This window comes from Antennarius striatus, chromosome 11 (assembly GCF_040054535.1).
Source record: "Antennarius striatus isolate MH-2024 chromosome 11, ASM4005453v1, whole genome shotgun sequence".
Taxonomy (NCBI): domain Eukaryota; kingdom Metazoa; phylum Chordata; class Actinopteri; order Lophiiformes; family Antennariidae; genus Antennarius; species Antennarius striatus.
Window position 1 is genome coordinate 22,480,053 of NC_090786.1, and position 19,623 is coordinate 22,499,675.

At 40.4% G+C, this 19,623-nt stretch overlaps 1 protein-coding gene across 1 annotated transcript; it reads left to right on the forward strand.

The window, feature by feature from the left end:
- Positions 1–881: 881 nt before the first annotated feature.
- On the forward strand, positions 882–9,109 carry pop4 (POP4 homolog, ribonuclease P/MRP subunit). The gene is made up of 7 exons (XM_068327545.1): positions 882–912; positions 5,707–5,762; positions 6,841–7,067; positions 7,166–7,243; positions 7,550–7,611; positions 7,751–7,852; positions 7,978–9,109. The coding sequence occupies exons 1-7, from the start codon at positions 906–908 to the stop codon at positions 8,112–8,114; spliced, it is 669 nt and encodes a 222-aa protein (XP_068183646.1). The 5' UTR covers positions 882–905; the 3' UTR covers positions 8,115–9,109.
- Positions 9,110–19,623: the final 10,514 nt, after the last annotated feature.

Sequence of the window (19,623 nt, forward strand, 5' to 3'; positions counted from 1 at the left end):
CCTCTCAGCAGACCCTGGACAGGTTCTTCAGAAGAAAACAGCTCATACTGGAAAAGCCTTGCGCCATCTGGTAAAGCAAAAACAAGACTTCAGAGATTTATATAAATGTCAGCGCACTCAGAGGTCGATGGAAATAATTGGCAAAGGTGCAAAAGAGGCAACTAAAATATGTCTGATTAAAATATGACAACAAATTATATTAAGACGTTAAACCGACGCAAATAAGGAATAGGTGAGATCGTAAAGGGGGAATGGAGCAGGCTATCTAAAGTAAAGAAAGGGCCAGCATTAGGAGGGAACGTGGAGGAAAGAGTGACGTCACAGAGAACAGGTTTGAAACAACACAAGAAGACGCAGGTATTAGAGAGCGATCACGTGACCATAACATGTAAAGCTTTTCACCGTTTACAATGCACTAACAGGAAATAGATAGATAGATAGATAGATAGATAGATAGATAGATAGATAGATAGATAGATAGATAGATAGATAGATAGATAGATAGATAGATAGATAGATAGATAGATAGATAGATAGGTACTTTAATATTGCACATAACCACTGCTCAGCCAAACACCAGGAAAAAAACAAAAACAAACAAAACAGGACATACACTACACTAACAGACACATGTAGCATTAACAGTACATATACTACAAAAATAAAAAAATATTTAAAAAAATATAAGAGTTACATTCATTCATTTTCATCCGCTGTATCCGTCAAATTAAATAATAACAACGACTTAATTCTTTGTCAGACTAGATTTCATTGGATCTGGTCAGTTCCCGGACAGAATCACCAGATGGCAGTGGTGAGCAGGCTATCCGCTGAATCACCGCTTAAAGCATCAGAAGAAGAACGGTTTCCGCTTCCGGTGTTTGAGAACGCTAGTATCCGGGAAGATGGACGGTAAGTTGGAACTGTTGGGGCAGCAGGATTGTGTTTGTGTTTATTATTGTGTTTGTGTTTATTATTCTGTTTGTGTTTATTATTCTGTTTGCTAGGTTGTTTGTTATGTTGTTGTTTGTGTTGATCTGTTTGTCACGATCAGCCCAGAGTCCTGTACCATAAAGCTGGATTAACCTAGCCGGGCTTCCTCTTACTTATCTGGCTTCACTTACCCAGACATCCGCCCTCCGGATTTTCGGTCCCATAAAGCCGGCTATCAACTCACTAACTCAATCCAGACTTGTCCACTCTAGATCTGTGCGCGCTCACATAAAAAGGGCGGAGTTTGCTGCATGCGACCAATCACAAACATGCAACAAACCGGCCCGAGCCGCATATTCCACAACGGAGGAGCAAACAATAATAATTAATAAATACGATCAATACAAATCAATAATCCAGGCAAAAAGCATAAATGTGTGTGTGTACCACATTTTTGGTTATGACATGTGATCGTAGCCCCGTGACTTTATGAACAGCTCTACGTACTGTGTTCTTCACAGGTTTTCAGCATCGCCAACAGAATACATTAAAGTAGTGATGGGCAAATGAAGCTTTTGTGAAGCCCTGAATCATTTGAGCCAACTGGTTTGAAAATGGGTTCATTACTCAAAGCTTCAGTTATAGTGACCTCTCCTGGCAAAGTTCAAACCCTGCACTGCAAGTTCGTTTGACAAGAAGCTTTCAGCTACACACATGCAAAATCACCTCCTTTTTGCTTGCACTTAAAGTATCTTTCATTTTAAATGTTGATATACCCTAGACTAAATATTATATTCTATGCACTTATAATAATTGACAAATGTGTGGATTGTTGTTGAGTAGAGAATGCAGGGAAAATCTGGTATTGGTTTGGTGTGCTTGTGCAACTATGGAAGGGCTGATAATTTGGGATGAGGGTGGTCAAAGATTTTTATTGAGATACATAATTTTTTCAACAGTATTTGGGTTAAGTCTGTTTCTTTTCTTGGTGACAATTTCTCCACATTTGGAGAAGACTCGTTCACATGGAACAGATGAAGCAGGTGTGCATAAAATTTTTTTCGCCAGTTTAAACAAATTTGGGTATACACTCTGGTGGTTCTTCCAGTAATCCACTGGGTCTTCTGACCTGGCCAGTGGTGGTTCGGTAAAGTACCGCTGCACCTCCACAGTTGCGTCTGCAGTCGCATTCCTTGCCCTCCTTGCATCCGAAGCATCTCGATCCAGCGTTTCCCAAAAGTTCCTATCTGAAAGACAAACACGACAACAATCATCAGCATTTTAACTTATTAGAAAAAAAATACTATTCATAATATTACTTGTTGATGTTAGAGTTTCAGCAGTTGCTGGTTGAGCCGATGTGGAGGGCTGTTCCTCAGAGACTGTGGGGAGGGTGGTTTTGTTCCTTATACATTCGAAGCACTGTGCTGTCAGTCGCCTCACTGCTGCCTGGTCCTGTCCTTGATTGTAGAATCCAATAGTTTTAAATCTTGGATCCAGCAGCGTCGACATTGTCAGGGCCGTTTGGCTTTCCGCGGTCTCAAATTTATTTTGCATCATACACACTAAGTTTTGTCCCAGTTGTTTCGCTGTTTCATGGGTTGTTTTTCCCGTAGTGTCAAACAAATACAACATAAGCATTTTTACCATTGGGATCACTTTGGACACTGACACTCTCTTTTCCTCAGAGAGTTCGACCGTTGCCTGGTGAAAGGGGGAAAGTAATTGGAGGCATGTTGCTGTCGTGTCATCCTCATCAGAAGATGACATCAGTTTTTAGTGTTGAGAGCTGCACCCACAGACTGTCTCTCTTCGTATAAGCGTTGCAGCATGAGGAAGGTGCTGTTCCAGCGTGTGTCCACCTCTTGAATGAGTTTTTTGACAGGAATGACCATCTGCTCTTGAACTTCTTTCAGCTTTTCTTTGGCTGTTGTGCTGGCTCTAAAGAAAGACACCACCTTCCGTGCCCTTGTGCGTAGTTCGTTGAGGCCAGGGGTTGCATCCAAAGACTTTTTAACGACCAGATTCAAAGAATGTGCAAAACAGAGTGCATGTCTCAAGTTAAGCATTCTGACAGAAGCAAGCATATTGGCTCCTGCGTCAGTCACAATTGAGGTCACTTTTCCCTCAAGGCTCCATTCCTCCATCAGAGATCTTGTGGCTGCACTGATGTTAGCTGCAGTATGTGCTTCAGGGAACGGCACCACTCCCAGGAGCACTGTGTCCAGCTTCATGGGGTCCTCCATGTAGTGGCAGGTCACTGCAAGATAGGCCTCCATGTTAATGGATGTCCACATATCAGCAGTGAGACTCACAGCCTCCACCCTCACCATTACAGCCTTGGCCTTGGTGTTCTCCTCCTCATATCTCTGAAGCACCATGCTCTTGAGAGCTCGCCTGGATGGAAGAACGTATGAGGGATCAAGCAGTCCCACAAACTCCTTGAAGCCACAGTCATCCACGATGGAAAAAGGCTGCGAGTCTTTCACCACCAGATTTACCAGAGCTTCATCCAGCTCTCGCTTCCGGTCGACTAGGACAAATAGACAGAAATAAAAAGTAAATGATTAAAATGATACCAGAAGATTAATGTGAAACTACACTTAAGTTAAGCTGGCCTACGACTCATGAAACACAGCCAGACCACATTGTGTTAGTGTGTCTAATAATATAATAATATAGCCAACCTTGATTTGTGGTCCCCTGATTTCCAGCAGCTCCATGTTTGGCAGTGAAGTGCCTAATCATGGAGGAAGTATCCCATGATACTTCAGCTCAGCAGAACACACCAAGAACTGGACCTGGACAGAAAGTTATTTGTTAATAATAATACAGTTTGACTCTATAAAGCTGTCACATTAACAGCATAATTTATTATCATTAATCAATATACACGGATGGTAGACCATAGCTATAGCTAGTTACTGTTAGACATGTAACTTCCTTCATTACAGATGTGACATTACACCTACCTTACCAGCAGAGATCAGAATGAAGTGTTCCCACATTTCAGAACGACCTCTCTTCCTGACTGGCTCCATAATGATCAAATGATCCAAAAAAGCAACGCAATGCAATAACAACCACAACAACAACTCTCCGACAAAAACCCACAAACGGTGCATTTTCCAGAGCGTATATAAAGGACTTTTGGCGCTAACATTCAAAACTGTCACAGGTGAGGAGGCGTGTCAGTGAATGACATCCTTGGACCGCGAACCAGTCAGGTGGTTCCCTCGGGAAACGAAGCAGTTGCTGCTTTGGACGTCATTGTCACGTGACTGTCTTCCGCCCCAAAGCAAGCTCCGAAGCAGTGGTTCTATTGAATTGTAGTTCTAGGGTTTGAAACGTGTAACGAAGCTTCAGTGTCGAACTGCCATCACTACATAAAAGTACCGATCAATCAATCAATCAATCAATCCATGATTTACTGAAAGAAATCATTGATCAATGACATTCTATCTGTGTCTTGCTTGTAACCCGTCCAACGAGGGATTTCAGGACATCATAATAATGACCAACATCACTCAGAAATATATTAACTGTCTCAAAGACCCTCAGGTCAATGCACACTGTGTGGGGCTGTCAGCGCGGGGTTGGGGTGCGTTCCATTCCTGATGTGAGGCTCCAGCAGCTGACAGATGTAATGTAACCCCTCCCCCCAAAACCTCTACCTTTCTACAGTCATTGTTCAGCCAATCCCACCGGATTACAGCCATCCCTAAATATTCTCTCTGCCTGAGCGCTCTGCACACAAGCTGTGACCCGAGATCCACCGGGTTCTCAGGGAACGGACGGCCCGTTTTCAGGAGAACTGATTGGTCAGTAGGTGGGGCTGTTATACCTGCTGAGCTCTGATTGGTCAGTAGGTGGGGCTGTTACACCCACTGAGCTCTGATTGGTCAGTAGGTGGGGCTGTTATACCTGCTGAGCTCTGATTGGTCAGTAGGTGGGGCTGTTATACCTGCTGAGCTCTGATTGGTCAGTAGGTGGGGCTGTTATACCTGCTGAGCTCTGATTGGTCAGTAGGTGGGGCTGTTATACCCGCTGAGCTCTGATTGGTCAGTAGGTGGGGCTGTTATACCCGCTGAGCTCTGATTGGTCAGTAGGTGGGGCTGTTATACCTGCTGAGCTCTGATTGGTCAGTAGGTGGGGCTGTTACACCCCCTGAGCTCTGATTGGTCAGTAGGTGGGGCTGTTATACCTGCTGAGCTCTGATTGGTCAGTAGGTGGGGCTGTTACACCCACTGAGCTCTGATTGGTCAGTAGGTGGGGCTGTTATACCTGCTGAGCTCTGATTGGTCAGTAGGTGGGGCTGTTATACCCGCTGAGCTCTGATTGGTCAGTAGGTGGGGCTGTTATACCTGCTGAGCTCTGATTGGTCAGTAGGTGGGGCTGTTATACCCGCTGAGCTCTGATTGGTCAGTAGGTGGGGCTGTTATACCTGCTGAGCTCTGATTGGTCAGTAGGTGGGGCTGTTATACCTGCTGAGCTCTGATTGGTCAGTAGGTGGGGCTGTTATACCTGCTGAGCTCTGATTGGTCAGTAGGTGGGGCTGTTATACCTGCCGAACTCTTATCCTGAACTTATCCTGCTCCAGAGCAGGTTAAGTGTTGAGCATAGGTTACCGCGACAATGTAGCGCGATAGAAAGTCAGACACCTTTGTGGTACCAAAAAGCCAGGGTTAAGCCTGAAGTTATCTGGCTAAGCAGTAATCCAGCTTTAGGGTACAGGCCTCTGGTCTTCACTGCTTCTGTTTCTGTTTCCAACAGAAGAACTTGTTCGAGCCACGATTCCTCGTGATCTGGTGGAGGTCCTGGGTGTGGAGGTGAGCAGACACAACAGGTTCAGAGTGATGTACCTGTGACCTGTGTCACACAGTAACATGATGAGCTTAAAGTAACTAGTTTGGTAATTATTTATTCATTGGTTTTCTGTAAGGTGAACCCATCAGTAGTAGGTAGCGGGTAAGAATCTTTAGACGTTAGTTTACTGACTGATTGCAACACAATTTCATACCTTGTCACACAATCAGTACAACCGTTTTTCACTGTTGATAAAATATATGAACCCTATATTTGATTGAAAATAGCACAAAAAATATGTTTTGCCGTGCCCATTTTGCTATTGAGTATACAATACAGTATTTCAGAAAAGTTGTCAGTGACGAAACGTTGACTTTAGTGTCTGCTTTAGTAACTCAAGTCTTTACATGTGTTACTTTTTTTCTGTAAGTCATACTTGACTTTACCAGGCGTTAACAAACAGCGGACCGCGGTCCGGATCCAGACCGAGTGACGGTTCTGTCCGGACCCGTGACCACTCTATGTTCACTAGAGTAGATTTTCTTTGCGCATTTTTACCGACTGTGGTGGCCGTAGACGGCAGGCGCTGTTCCTCCAGTTAATATGGTAATAGCTCCACTCAGTTCAGCCAATCAGATTGTTTGTTTACCTGCATGTTCAACACACCTGGAAGTGCATTGAAAATTGATAATAAATGAAAATGTGGACATAGGAGCCGGCTGTAAGACACAAACTTGGTTTCAGATCTTTTACTAAGAAGAAATTTTCATAACTGGACTTTTAATTGAATTCCCCTGATCTGTACGGTGAGCTTTACGGCTAATCAAAGGTTTAGTGCATTAGTGCTGATGGTAACCTGCACATTGGTGAGCTGAACTCATTACTCAATACTTCAAAGTTTTTTCCCAAGAAAAGGTCATGAACACAGAAGGAAACACAATCCTGTCCCAAATGTTCTACATCAGATTCTAAATGATTCCAAAGTATTATTATTAAAAGTTTTTAAAAAAAGCCACCCAGCAGATAGATGCTCTTCAGACCACACCTCTGTCTGGACCGGCTTTCAGATCACATGTGTAAATGTTCTGTCTTCGTCCTCAGTCTCAGGGTAGATCTAAAGCAGAGACCTTCACCCAGGCGTTCCTGAGCAACAGCATGCAGCAGCAGCAGCACCATGATGTGAGCAGCATGTTGAGACACAAGGCTGTCATACTCAACTACCCCAAGAAGGAGCGATGGTCAAAGAGGAAGACGAGGAGAACCAAAGGGCTGAACGCTCGGCAGAAACGAGCGATGAAGCTCTTCCAGGTCAAACCCGAGCACCAGAGGTTGGTTTGTAGTGTGACACCCCATGAGGAGGAAAAACTGGGATGTGGTGTTATCTTCCACTCCCTCGGCATCACTGTCTTCATCGTTGTTGTCATAGATACGAGCTGTTCCTGCCTCTGCATGGCCTGTGGAAACAGTACATCACTGATCTGTGCAGCGGACTGAAACCAACCAGGTGGGTCGGGCTGGGGGTCGACACACGTCCAGCTGGACCTTCCTCATGAATTCTCTCACTTCCATCCGTCCTCATGGTTCCCACACATTGACAGGGCAACTGTTAAGAGTTTGCCCCATCCTCTTCCCATCCACTTTTTCTGTTTCATTTAATCTCTGTTGTGTCCTGAAAGTAATTGTGTTATAAGTATAAGTGTAAATGACAGTTTCATCAAACAAGGCAAAAAAAAAAGATCTAAAACAGACGTTCACACAACGGACGTTAGCCAGCGTTAGCTAACCTGGGTGGTGTCCTGTATGTTTACAGCTGCCCACAGTTTGTGCAGCAGAAGCTCCTTAAAGCCGACTTCCACGGCGCCATCATCACAGGTCGGTTTAGTCTCATCAGGCTGTAGGGGTCGTTTCAGCCCCCGTCAATACAGGCCTCCCTACCTGATGACCAGAGGTGTGTGTGTGTGTGTGTGTGTGTGTGTGTGTGTGTGTGTGTGTGTGTGTTTCACCGATGCAGTGGTTCGGTCTGTCTGCCCATCATACGTGGGGACGACGGGGATTCTGATCCAGGAGTTCAGACATGTCTTTAAAATCATCACCAAAGAGGACAAACTCAAAGGTTAGACACGGATCAGGGTCACGACCCCTGAGGGGACTCAGACCAACGCTGTTAAACTTGTTGTATTTAATGCTCCTGTTAGTATTGGGAGTGTTTCACCGCCTGCTCCTCGTGTCTCCTGGCAGTGATCCCCAAGAGGAACAGCGTGTTCTCTGTGGAGCTCGGCGGCTTCACCTCCTTCATCTATGGAAGCAAGTTTGAGCAGCGATCCAGCGAACGCTCAGCCAAGAAGTTCAAAGTGAAGGGAACCATCGATCTGTGACGTGGCCTCCGAGGCGCCCGTCCTCGCTTCGGTTTGAGCGTGAACCGTTCTTCTCTCTCAGGATTGGTCGACATTTCACTAGAGGTGAACTCAGACTTCTGCTGTGGTTTGTTGTGTTTTAGTTCTCAGTGAAGGTGGACAGCAGCTGATGACGGGTGAAGGTTCATACATGTTGGACATTTTTATCCTGACACGTAAAGACATTGAATGTGTCCTGTTCCCAAATCAATGGGAACCTGGAACAGAGAGAGTCAACGCCCACTTCCTCCTGGAACACATGATCACAGAACGCTCAATCTGTGGATTTCTTTCTTTTCTCCACATTCACTAAAAAAACTTTTGTATCTCTGTAAATCTAGAACTATTTAATTTAAAGTAAAGATTGTTATTGCTCCTCTGACGTTTCCACATTAGAACAATTTCCTGAAGAGAAAACTGTTGCCCAGTCCACTCAGTCCTGGGCTGGGGGCCGGTTTGAGACCCGTGTGGGCTTGAATCAGCTACCAGCTCTCCTCCTGTTCTATTTATAGATTGTCATGTGCTCCTGGACTATTGTGGAATAAATTTATATTAACATTTTTATTTGTGCTCCTGTTACCATTTAGATCCTTTTTTGGTGTTTTATGAAATATTAATTCACCATTTATGTTGAATGAAAAGCGGCGTTACACATGAACACAGGTGTAGTAACAGGTGAAATGCATCATGGGAGATGTACTTTCCTTTAAACTACATGTGCAAATTGTGTCCTCAAGGTGGCGCCACTAAATAAAAAGTTGGATTTCAGACTAATGTTCTGCTGTCCCATGAAGATCGTCTTCACCGAGGAGATGATCCCTGAAATCACTCCGACCATCTGATGTATATAAGTCACTCTGTCGTCCCTCGAGTAAAGAACAATAAAAGAAGCTCCAGATTCATGACAAAAAAAGAGTTCACGTTAGGAGGAACATCAATTTTTTAAAATGACAAAAGCTCCAGAATAAAGTTAATGTACCCACAGCGGCTTGATTATCATTGGCTCTGCTAAACATAATGTATTTCTTCTGAAAGGACATGACTGACAAAGTATTCTGACTCAATTAAAACGAGTACGCTTACCAGATGAAATGGCAACAAGGAACCTAACCACAGCTAATCCAGATAACACTCTTTAGGTTAGGATTAGGATTAAATTAACCAGTGGTCCTAACCACAGTTAATCCAGATAACACTCTGTGGGTTAGGATTAAATTAACCAGTGGTCCTAACCACAGTTAATCCAGATAACACTCTGTGGGTTAGGATTAAATTAACTAGTGGTCCTAACCACAGTTAATCCAGATAACACTGTAGGTTAGGATTAAATTAACTAGTGGTCCTAACCACAGTTAATCCAGATAACACTGTAGGTTAGGATTAAATTAACTAGTGGTCCTAACCACAGTTAATCCAGATAACACTGTAGGTTAGGATTAAATTAACCAGTGGTCCTAACCACAGTTAATCCAGATAACACTGTAGGTTAGGATTAAATTAACTAGTGGTCCTAACCACAGTTAATCCAGATAACACTGTAGGTTAGGATTAAATTAACCAGTGGTCCTAACCACAGTTAATCCAGATAACACTGTAGGTTAGGATTAAATTAACCAGTGGTCCTAACCACAGTTAATCCAGATAACACTCTGTGGGTTAGGATTAAATTAACCAGTGGTCCTAACCACAGTTAATCCAGATAACACTGTAGGTTAGGATTAAATTAACCAGTGGTCCTAACCACAGTTAATCCAGATAACACTCTGTGGGTTAGGATTAAATTAACCAGTGGTCCTAACCACAGTTAATCCAGATAACACTCTGTGGGTTAGGATTAAATTAACCAGTGGTCCTAACCACAGTTAATCCAGATAACACTCTGTGGGTTAGGATTAAATTAACCAGTGGTCCTAACCACAGTTAATCCAGATAACACTGTAGGTTAGGATTAAATTAACCAGTGGTCCTAACCACAGTTAATCCAGATAACACTGTAGGTTAGGATTAAATTAACCAGTGGTCCTAACCACAGTTAATCAAGATAACACTGTAGGTTAGGATTAAATTAACTAGTCCTAACCACAGTTAATCCAGATAACACTGTAGGTTAGGATTAAATTAACTAGTCCTAACCACAATTAATCCAGATAACACTGTAGGTTAGGATTAAATTAACTAGTCCTAACCACAGTTAATCCAGATAACACTGTAGGTTAGGATTAAATTAACTAGTCCTAACCACAGTTAATCCAGATAACACTGTAGGTTAGGATTAAATTAACTAGTCCTAACCACAGTTAATCCAGATAACACTGTAGGTTAGGATTAAATTAACTAGTCCTAACCACAGTTAATCCAGATAACACTGTAGGTTAGGATAAAATTAACTAGTCCTAACCACAGTTAATCCAGATAACACTGTAGGTCTGATTAAATTAACTAGTCCTAACCACAGTTAATCCAGATAACACTCTAAATCTGGACCAAGTCTGTTCACAGTGTGTGTATGAAATGAGGACATCCGGTTCAGTCCTACCGTACTTCTAATCTGTGTGTGTGTGTGTGTGGGTGTGTGTGTGTGTGTGTGTGTGTGTGTGTGTGTGTGAGAGAGTCCTGACACACACACACACACACACTAAATCACACAGATTCTCATGAACCTGTCCTTTAACTGGTTCTGTCTCCTGGCAGTGAGCCAGAGGTTCACACGCGAGAGCGTGCAGGTCTGCTGCTGCAGCTCAGCCAATCAGAGCCCAGAGCCGTCCTCTCAGGTCGTCTGAGAGTGAAGAGCGCTGACTTCAGGATTCGGAGGCAGCAGTGGTGATCACCTGTCTCCTGCATGTACAGAGGAGTGTGTGTGTGTGTGTGTGTGTGTGTGTGTGTGTTTAAACACTCGCAGAAAAGGAGCTCCCAAACCGTCTCCCATTGGCCTTAAACATGAAAGAGACGTGAGCGACCGAGAGCAGAGAGGTGGAATTCCCCTCTGATGTGAAGAAGGAAGTGATGTCTGCGTGGAACTGTCGTGTGAGCCGTGAGAGGCCTCGCACGACAGGGCTCGTCTTCATCTGTGTGGGTGGCTGAGGCGCTCGTGGACCCCGTGCACGCCGATTATTCCTTCATATTCACACGTTTGAGGATGAAACTCACACACGTTTGCTCGGCGAGCCCGGCGTGGCGTACGTGAGCCCGGCCTCTGGTGCAGACACAAACACACGTTCAGGGGAGATGTTATCGTGGTCAGGGGAATGCATGAACCATAATCTAAATGCAGAAGCACGAGTGTGGCTAATGGCACTTTGTTCATGGTGATAAAGGGCGTCTGGTAAACCTGCATGCACACACAAGCTCAGACAGCCCCATGTGGGGCAGGACGGAGGCTCTCCAGGCTGTTATGCAACGCTCCGTGATCAAGAAGCGATATACGTTTACCTGTGTGTGCACAGGGGCCTCACATCCAGGGTCACTATCACCTATTCTACACCAGATGCATTGACAGCATGGCTCTTTACGTCCATGTATGGATGATATTTAGCTTTGCTGAACAGACTGGGACCCCCCATCGCAGACTGGCAGCGTCCCAGTCCTGATACACCTGAGTTCTCCTGACCGGCCGCTGAACCAGCGCAGCAGCAGGGAGCATGACCAGCTTATGTGTGGTCACAGGAGTGTGTAGTCCTGTGTGTATGTGTGTGTGTGTGTGTGTGTGTGTGTGTGTGTGTGTGTGTGTGTGTGTGTGTGTGTCTGTGTGTGTGTGTGTGTGTGTGTGTGTATTTCCATCAAATGCATAAAAGAAAGTGATTGCCTTCATACATAATGTGAATTTCCATTAACTTTCAAGTGAAAATAGTGTTTTCTTCTTTGGAATTCCGTGCCTCGCGTTACACCAGGCTGATCACGGCTGCAGGTTGAATGAAACTGACTCCAGGACCGACGTGATGAGCCAGAATACACACATGTATTCCATAAGCAGAGCTGCACACACGGTGGGTATTTCCATGTGCGATGTTGAAACCTTGACATTATGGCTTTGTGATGGAAAAAACCCCGGAGGGACGCTGAGAACACGGAGGAGTTTCAGTCAACAGCTCTGCTGTGGCATGTGTCAGATGAAGGTTACAGCAGGAGCGCTTCTGTCACCTGAAGCTGAACACTGAAACTGTCAATGAGGGGAAACAGAACAACTGGGGTCCAGATTATATTTTTACCAACCAGGAGATTATGACACTCATGATGATGGAAATATGATCTGACACAAGATAATTAAATGACATAGACTTATACTATATGTGTCATGTCATGTTATGTAATGCATAGGTTATATAATGTTATAGGTTATGCTCTGTTTCAGCCTTTCTGCAAGATTCTGCATCGTTTACACTGGTAGACGTTTGGCCCCCAGTGCTCTGTAATTTATATATTCATGTCAGCATTCTATGGTTGTTTCCAGGACACTTAGTAAAACATTTATGAGATTATTGGTTAATATTGTTTCCATAAGATAAAGTTTCTAATAAAGTTGAAACTGTTTTATTCATGAGCTTTATTCCCTTTTTTGGATAATCAATAGGTGACAAGCAGATACTGAATTATTTAAATCAGGGGTGACACCCCACATCAGAATTACAGCTTTCCTCAAAGGGCCAGATGTAACTGATAAATGTAACTCAGTGTAATGTAACTAAATGTAACTACTCCTTAATGTAACTTATAAATGTAACTAAATGTAACTCAGTGTAATGTAACTAAATGTAACGACTCCTTAATGTAACTAATAAATGTAACTAAATGTAACTCAGTGTAATGTAACTAAATGTAACTACTCCTTAATGTAACTAAATGTAACTAAATGTAACTCAGTGTAATGTAACTAAATGTAACTCCGTGTAATGTAACTAAATGTAACTAAATGTAACTCAGTGTAATGTAACTAAATGTAACTACTCCTTAATGTAACTAAATGTAACTAAATGTAACTCAGTGTAATGTAACTAAATGTAACTACTCCTTAATGTAACTTATAAATGTAACTAAATGTAACTCAGTGTAATGTAACTAAATGTAACTACTCCTTAATGTAACTAATAAATGTAACTAAATGTAACTCAGTGTAATGTAACTAAATGTAACTACTCCTTAATGTAACTAATAAATGTAACTAAATGTAACTCAGTTTAATGTAACTAAATGTAACTACTCCTTAATGTAACTAATAAATGTAACTAAATGTAACTCAGTGTAATGTAACTAAATGTAACTACTCCTTAATGTAACTAATAAATGTAACTAAATGTAACTCAGTGTAATGTAACTAAATGTAACTACTCCTTAATGTAACTAATAAATGTAACTAAATGTAACTCAGTGTAATGTAACTAAATGTAACTACTCCTTAATGTTAAATAACTGAATTTCTGACTGATTCTAGTTCCAAACATTACAGTTAGACAGAAAAAACATGTTTGTTTGTTTCTCTGTTCTAACATCAATCCTTTTAATCTGTCAGGTTATTAAACCCACAGAACTCCATCAATCAAGGATCAAACTATCCAAGAGCATAAAGACAAATAATAACACAAGCTAGGACGCTGACTGTTCAAAATAGGATTACTGTATTATGGGAAATGTAGTTTTTAGTCAAAGCACACTTTTGACCTTTTATTCTCTCGCGGGCCACATATCATGATGTTGAGGACCACATTTGGCCCCCGGGCCTTGAGTTTGACACATGTGATTTTGAGGGAAACAATCAAACGTCTCTGTGGTCACATGACTTCTGTTTATCCTGTCTCTATGGTCGTCTACCATCTGTCACACGTCCACACGTCAAGAAGGAGCAAACAAACCCGCTGCAGCCGCCTCATCACACTCATGTCTGGACAATGATGTGGAGGGAACAGGTGGCTGGAGCTGCTGACACGTCCCACTTGAAGGTTCTTCCTTCATCTGGGGGGGGGCTGCTGATGACACGACCAACGTCAGATGGAGAGGCTTCAAGATGGAAGGTCTGTTCTGGACATAGAGGAGACTAGAGAAGTTGGTAGAATGTTCTACAAAGAGGAAGTTGTCAGAACTGTAAAAAATAAATATAAATAATATGAACATAACCTGCAGCTAGAAAACAATTCTTTTAGACTGACCTTGTCTTCTGGATGCAAAGTATTAAAAACAAACAGTAACTGGGTATATTTTCAAACTCGTTAACTTTTTTAATAAATCTGTTGGTTAATTTTAGCTCTATGTGTTTTGTTATTCTTAATAACATGAGTTCTAAATGATGGAAGAGCTCTCAGCTTCAGGGGACCTAAAGTCAGTCAGGGATTATCAAGAGATGTCAGACATGAAGTCTGGACCAAAGGAGGATACCTGAGCTCAGGTTGTTTTCTCTGCAGTCAAACACCCCCCCCCCCATCTCTCCTCTCCTCCCCCCTCCCCCCATTTCTCCCTATCTCTGTCACTGCACAGGTGAATAAATAAATCCTGTTTCCTGACTGAAATCTGTTCTCCACCTAAGTCCGTCCAGAGCACATGTGTCAAACTCAAGGCCCGGGGGCCACATGTGGCCCGCCACACCATTTAATGTGGCCCGCGAGAGAATAAAAGGAGAGCGACTAAAAATAAATGTCAAACGTGGGCTTTGAGGAAAAAATTCATTTCCCACAATGCAGTAATTCAGCCCATTTTACTGATTTTCTGTCTAACTGTAATGTTTGTAACTTGAATAAGTAATGAATTCAGTTACTTAACATTAAGGAGTAGTTACATTTAGTTACATTACATTTAGTTACATTATTAGTTACATTTATTAGTTACATTAAGGAGTAGTTACATTTAGTTACATTACACTGAGTTACATTTAGTTACATTATTAGTTACATTAAGGAGTAGTTACATTTAGTTATATTACATTTAGTTACATTATTAGTTACATTTATTAGTTACATTAAGGAGTAGTTACATTTAGTTACATTACACTGAGTTACATTTAGTTACATTATTAGTTACATTAAGGAGTAGTTACATTTAGTTACATTTAGTTACATTTAGTTACATTATTAGTTACATTAAGGAGTAGTTACATGTAGTTACATTACACTGAGTTACATTTAGTTACATTTAGTAGTTACATTAAGGAGTCGTTACATTTAGTTACATTACACTGAGTTACATTTAGTTACATTATTAGTTACATTAAGGAGTAGTTACATTTAGTTACATTTAGTTACATTTAGTTACATTTTTAGTTACATTAAGGAGTAGTTACATTTAGTTACATTACACTGAGTTACATTTAGTTACATTTAGTAGTTACATTAAGGAGTAGTTACATGTAGTTACATTACATTTAGTTACATTTAGTTACATTTATTAGTTACATTAAGGAGTAGTTACATTTAGTTACATTACACTGAGTTACATTTAGTTACATTTATTAGTTACATTAAGGAGTAGTTACATTTAGTTACATTACATTGAGTTACATTTAGTTACATTATTAGTTACATTAAGGAGTAGTTACATTTAGTTACATTATTAGTTACATTAAGGAGTAGTTACATGTAGTTACATTACACTGAGTTACATTTAGTTACATTTAGTAGTTACATTAAGGAGTAGTTACATGTAGTTACATTACACTGAGTTACATTTAGTTACATTTAGTAGTTACATTAAGGAGTAGTTACATTTAGTTACATTACACTGAGTTACATTTAGTTACATTATTAGTTACATTAAGGAGTAGTTACATGTAGTTACATTACACTGAGTTACATTTAGTTACATTTAGTAGTTACATTAAGGAGTAGTTACATGTAGTTACATTACACTGAGTTACATTTAGTTACATTTAGTAGTTACATTAAGGAGTAGTTACATTTAGTTACATTACACTGAGTTACATTTAGTTACATTATTAGTTACATTAAGGAGTAGTTACATTTAGTTACATTAAACTGAGTTACATTTAGTTACATTTATTAGTTACATTAAGGAGTAGTTACATTTAGTTACATTACACTGAGTTACATTTAGTTACATTATTAGTTACATTAAGGAGTAGTTACATGTAGTTACATTTAGTTACATTTAGTTACATTATTAGTTACATTAAGGAGTAGTTACATGTAGTTACATTACACTGAGTTACATTTAGTTACATTTAGTAGTTACATTAAGGAGTAGTTACATTTAGTTACATTACATTTAGTTACATTTAGTTACATTTATTAGTTACATTAAGGAGTAGTTACATGTAGTTACATTACACTGAGTTACATTTAGTTACATTTAGTAGTTACATTAAGGAGTAGTTACATTTAGTTACATTACATTTAGTTACATTTAGTTACATTTATTAGTTACATTAAGGAGTAGTTACATGTAGTTACATTACACTGAGTTACATTTAGTTACATTTAGTAGTTACATTAAGGAGTAGTTACATGTAGTTACATTACACTGAGTTACATTTAGTTACATTTAGTAGTTACATTAAGGAGTAGTTACATTTAGTTACATTACACTGAGTTACATTTAGTTACATTTATTAGTTACATTAAGGAGTAGTTACATTTAGTTACATTACACTGAGTTACATTTAGTTACATTTATTAGTTACATTAAGGAGTAGTTACATTTAGTTACATTACACTGAGTTACATTTAGTTACATTTATTAGTTACATTAAGGAGTAGTTACATTTAGTTACATTACACTGAGTTACATTTAGTTACATTTATTAGTTACATAAAGGAGTAGTTACATTTAGTTACATTACACTGAGTTACATTTAGTTACATTTATTAGTTACATTAAGGAGTAGTTACATTTAGTTACATTACACTGAGTTACATTTAGTTACATTTATTAGTTACATTAAGGAGTAGTTACATTTAGTTACATTACACTGAGTTACATTTAGTTACATTTATTAGTTACATTAAGGAGTAGTTACATTTAGTTACATTACACTGAGTTACATTTAGTTACATTTATTAGTTACATTAAGGAGTAGTTACATTTAGTTACATTACACTGAGTTACATTTAGTTACATTTATTAGTTACATTAAGGAGTAGTTACATTTAGTTACATTACACTGAGTTACATTTAGTTACATTTATTAGTTACATTAAGGAGTAGTTACATTTAGTTACATTACACTGAGTTACATTTAGTTACATTTATTAGTTACATAAAGGAGTAGTTACATTTAGTTACATTACACTGAGTTACATTTAGTTACATTTATTAGTTACATTAAGGAGTAGTTACATTTAGTTACATTTATTAGTTACATCTGGCCCTTTGAGGACAGCTGTGATGCTGATGTGGCCCCAGAACAGGTTGATGTCATCAGTAAAACGTTTTTACGTTGTTGATCCGCTAACATTTGTGCAACTTGCTGAACAGCTGCTGATTCAGCGCATTTGGGTTTTCAACCATTCGATCAAAGCGATCTGGTTTCTGTGAAAGAAGAGGTTGTAATGTAAAGATGTGTTTCTGTGAATGATGTAACCTGAAGGTTCACAATGATTTCAGAAGGACTTTTCATGGCTTCACCCGGTTGGCAGAAGCTGCTCTGGGCTGCTAGCAGGTTGTGATGAGTCAGAGTTTCTGGAGTTAGTCAGTGACTCAAACAGACTCAAAGGGAACAGCATGTTTGAAGCACAGGTAATTGTTGGGTTTTGGCTCCTAACCTGCCACTGGATTATCTTTCTCATGACGTGTTGTACACTCAAAACACTTGTGTTCTGTCTGATGGAGTCGCTGTGGTTTCCTTGTACTGCCACAATTGCAGCATTAAGGTCAAACATAAAATTTCAACTCAAAAACAGTTATTATTATTATTATTATTTCTACCTTATTCAGCTTCTTTGTGGGTGAACGTTCATCCACCTCCATCCAGAGGGATCTCTTCTCGTTTTAGGGTCGACAGCAGGTTTCTGGGACGCTAATCAGACTAGCTGGGCTCTACTTGAACAAAATCTAAATAACACGGTAAATGTAAAGGTGCACCTTTATATAACTACAAATGATCAGTCTGGCTCAGTCACAGGAAATACCAATGGACTGTCCCTCACTGTACTCATGAGGTAAATGTGAAACAAAGAATCTCCAGGAGAAGGAAGTGGAGGAAGTGGAGGAGGACGTGTCCCCGTGTGGAATCGCTCTAGTGATGCAGCCAATCACAGCCTGCAGATCCACCAGTGACCGGATGGTTGTGATGAACAGATGATGGGATGTTAGTAATAAAATAAACTACAAACCAGAAGGGAATCTCTGCCGTCCTCCACGTGTACAGTCAACGCACAGCAGCTTAACTAAACACAGCTTAACTAAACACAGCAGCTTAACTAAACACAGATTAACTAAACACAGCAGCTTAACTAAACACAGGTTAACTAAACACAGGTTAACTAAACACAGTTTAACTAAACACAGCAGCTTAACTAAACACAGCTTAACTAAACACAGCAGCTTAACTAAACACAGGTTAACTAAACACAGGTTAACTAAACACAGCAGCTTAACTAAACACAGCAGCTTAACTAAACACAGCAGCTTAACTAAACACAGGTTAACTAAACACAGCAGCTTAACTAAACACAGGTTAACTAAACACAGTTTAACTAAACACAGCAGTTTAACTAAACACAGTTTAACTAAACACAGTTTAACTAAACATAGTTTAACTAAACACAGCAGCTTAACTAAACACAGTTTAACTAAACACAGTTTAACTAAACATAGTTTAACTAAACACAGCAGTTTAACTAAACACAGTTTAACTAAACACAGTTTAACTAAACACAGTTTAACTAAACATAGTTTAACTAAACACAGTTTAACTAAACACAGTTTAACTAAACACAGTTTAACTAAACACAGTTTAGCTAAACACAGTTTAACTAAACACAGTTTAACTAAACACAGCAGTTTAACTCAGCAGTGTTAAACTGCAGTCTGAACAGCTCCAAACACACTGATCGTTACAAAGCATGGATAACGCCTCCACTCTGCAGTTGTTGCTACGGCAACCTGTCAGATGGACTAAGATCCCGTGTGGACACTAAGAACAGTGTGGACACTCAGCGCTGGGGATCAGATATGAGAGGGAACGTGATAGGAATCTGGGCAGCCTGCAGTCTGGGTGAAGTGTTGGTGTTGGGGGGGGTGTGAGGGCCGTGACGCACCCTCAGTTTGTCACCAGGTTCCATCTCACTCCTTCACACCCGGGTACAGTTGATGCCTTCATTTCTTGGTGAACACACTATTTTCCACACTATAAGCTGCACTTAAACGCCTTTAGTTTCCTCAAGAACCGACAGTGTGCCTTAAATCCAGTGCGCCTTAAATATGGAAAGGGTTTAAAATAGGCCATTCGCTGAAGGTGCGTCTTATAGTACGGAAAATACTATACTTGTTAAAATATACTGTCCATCGCCACATTGCAACATGATGGCAGTCAAGCACTAATGATCAATAGGAA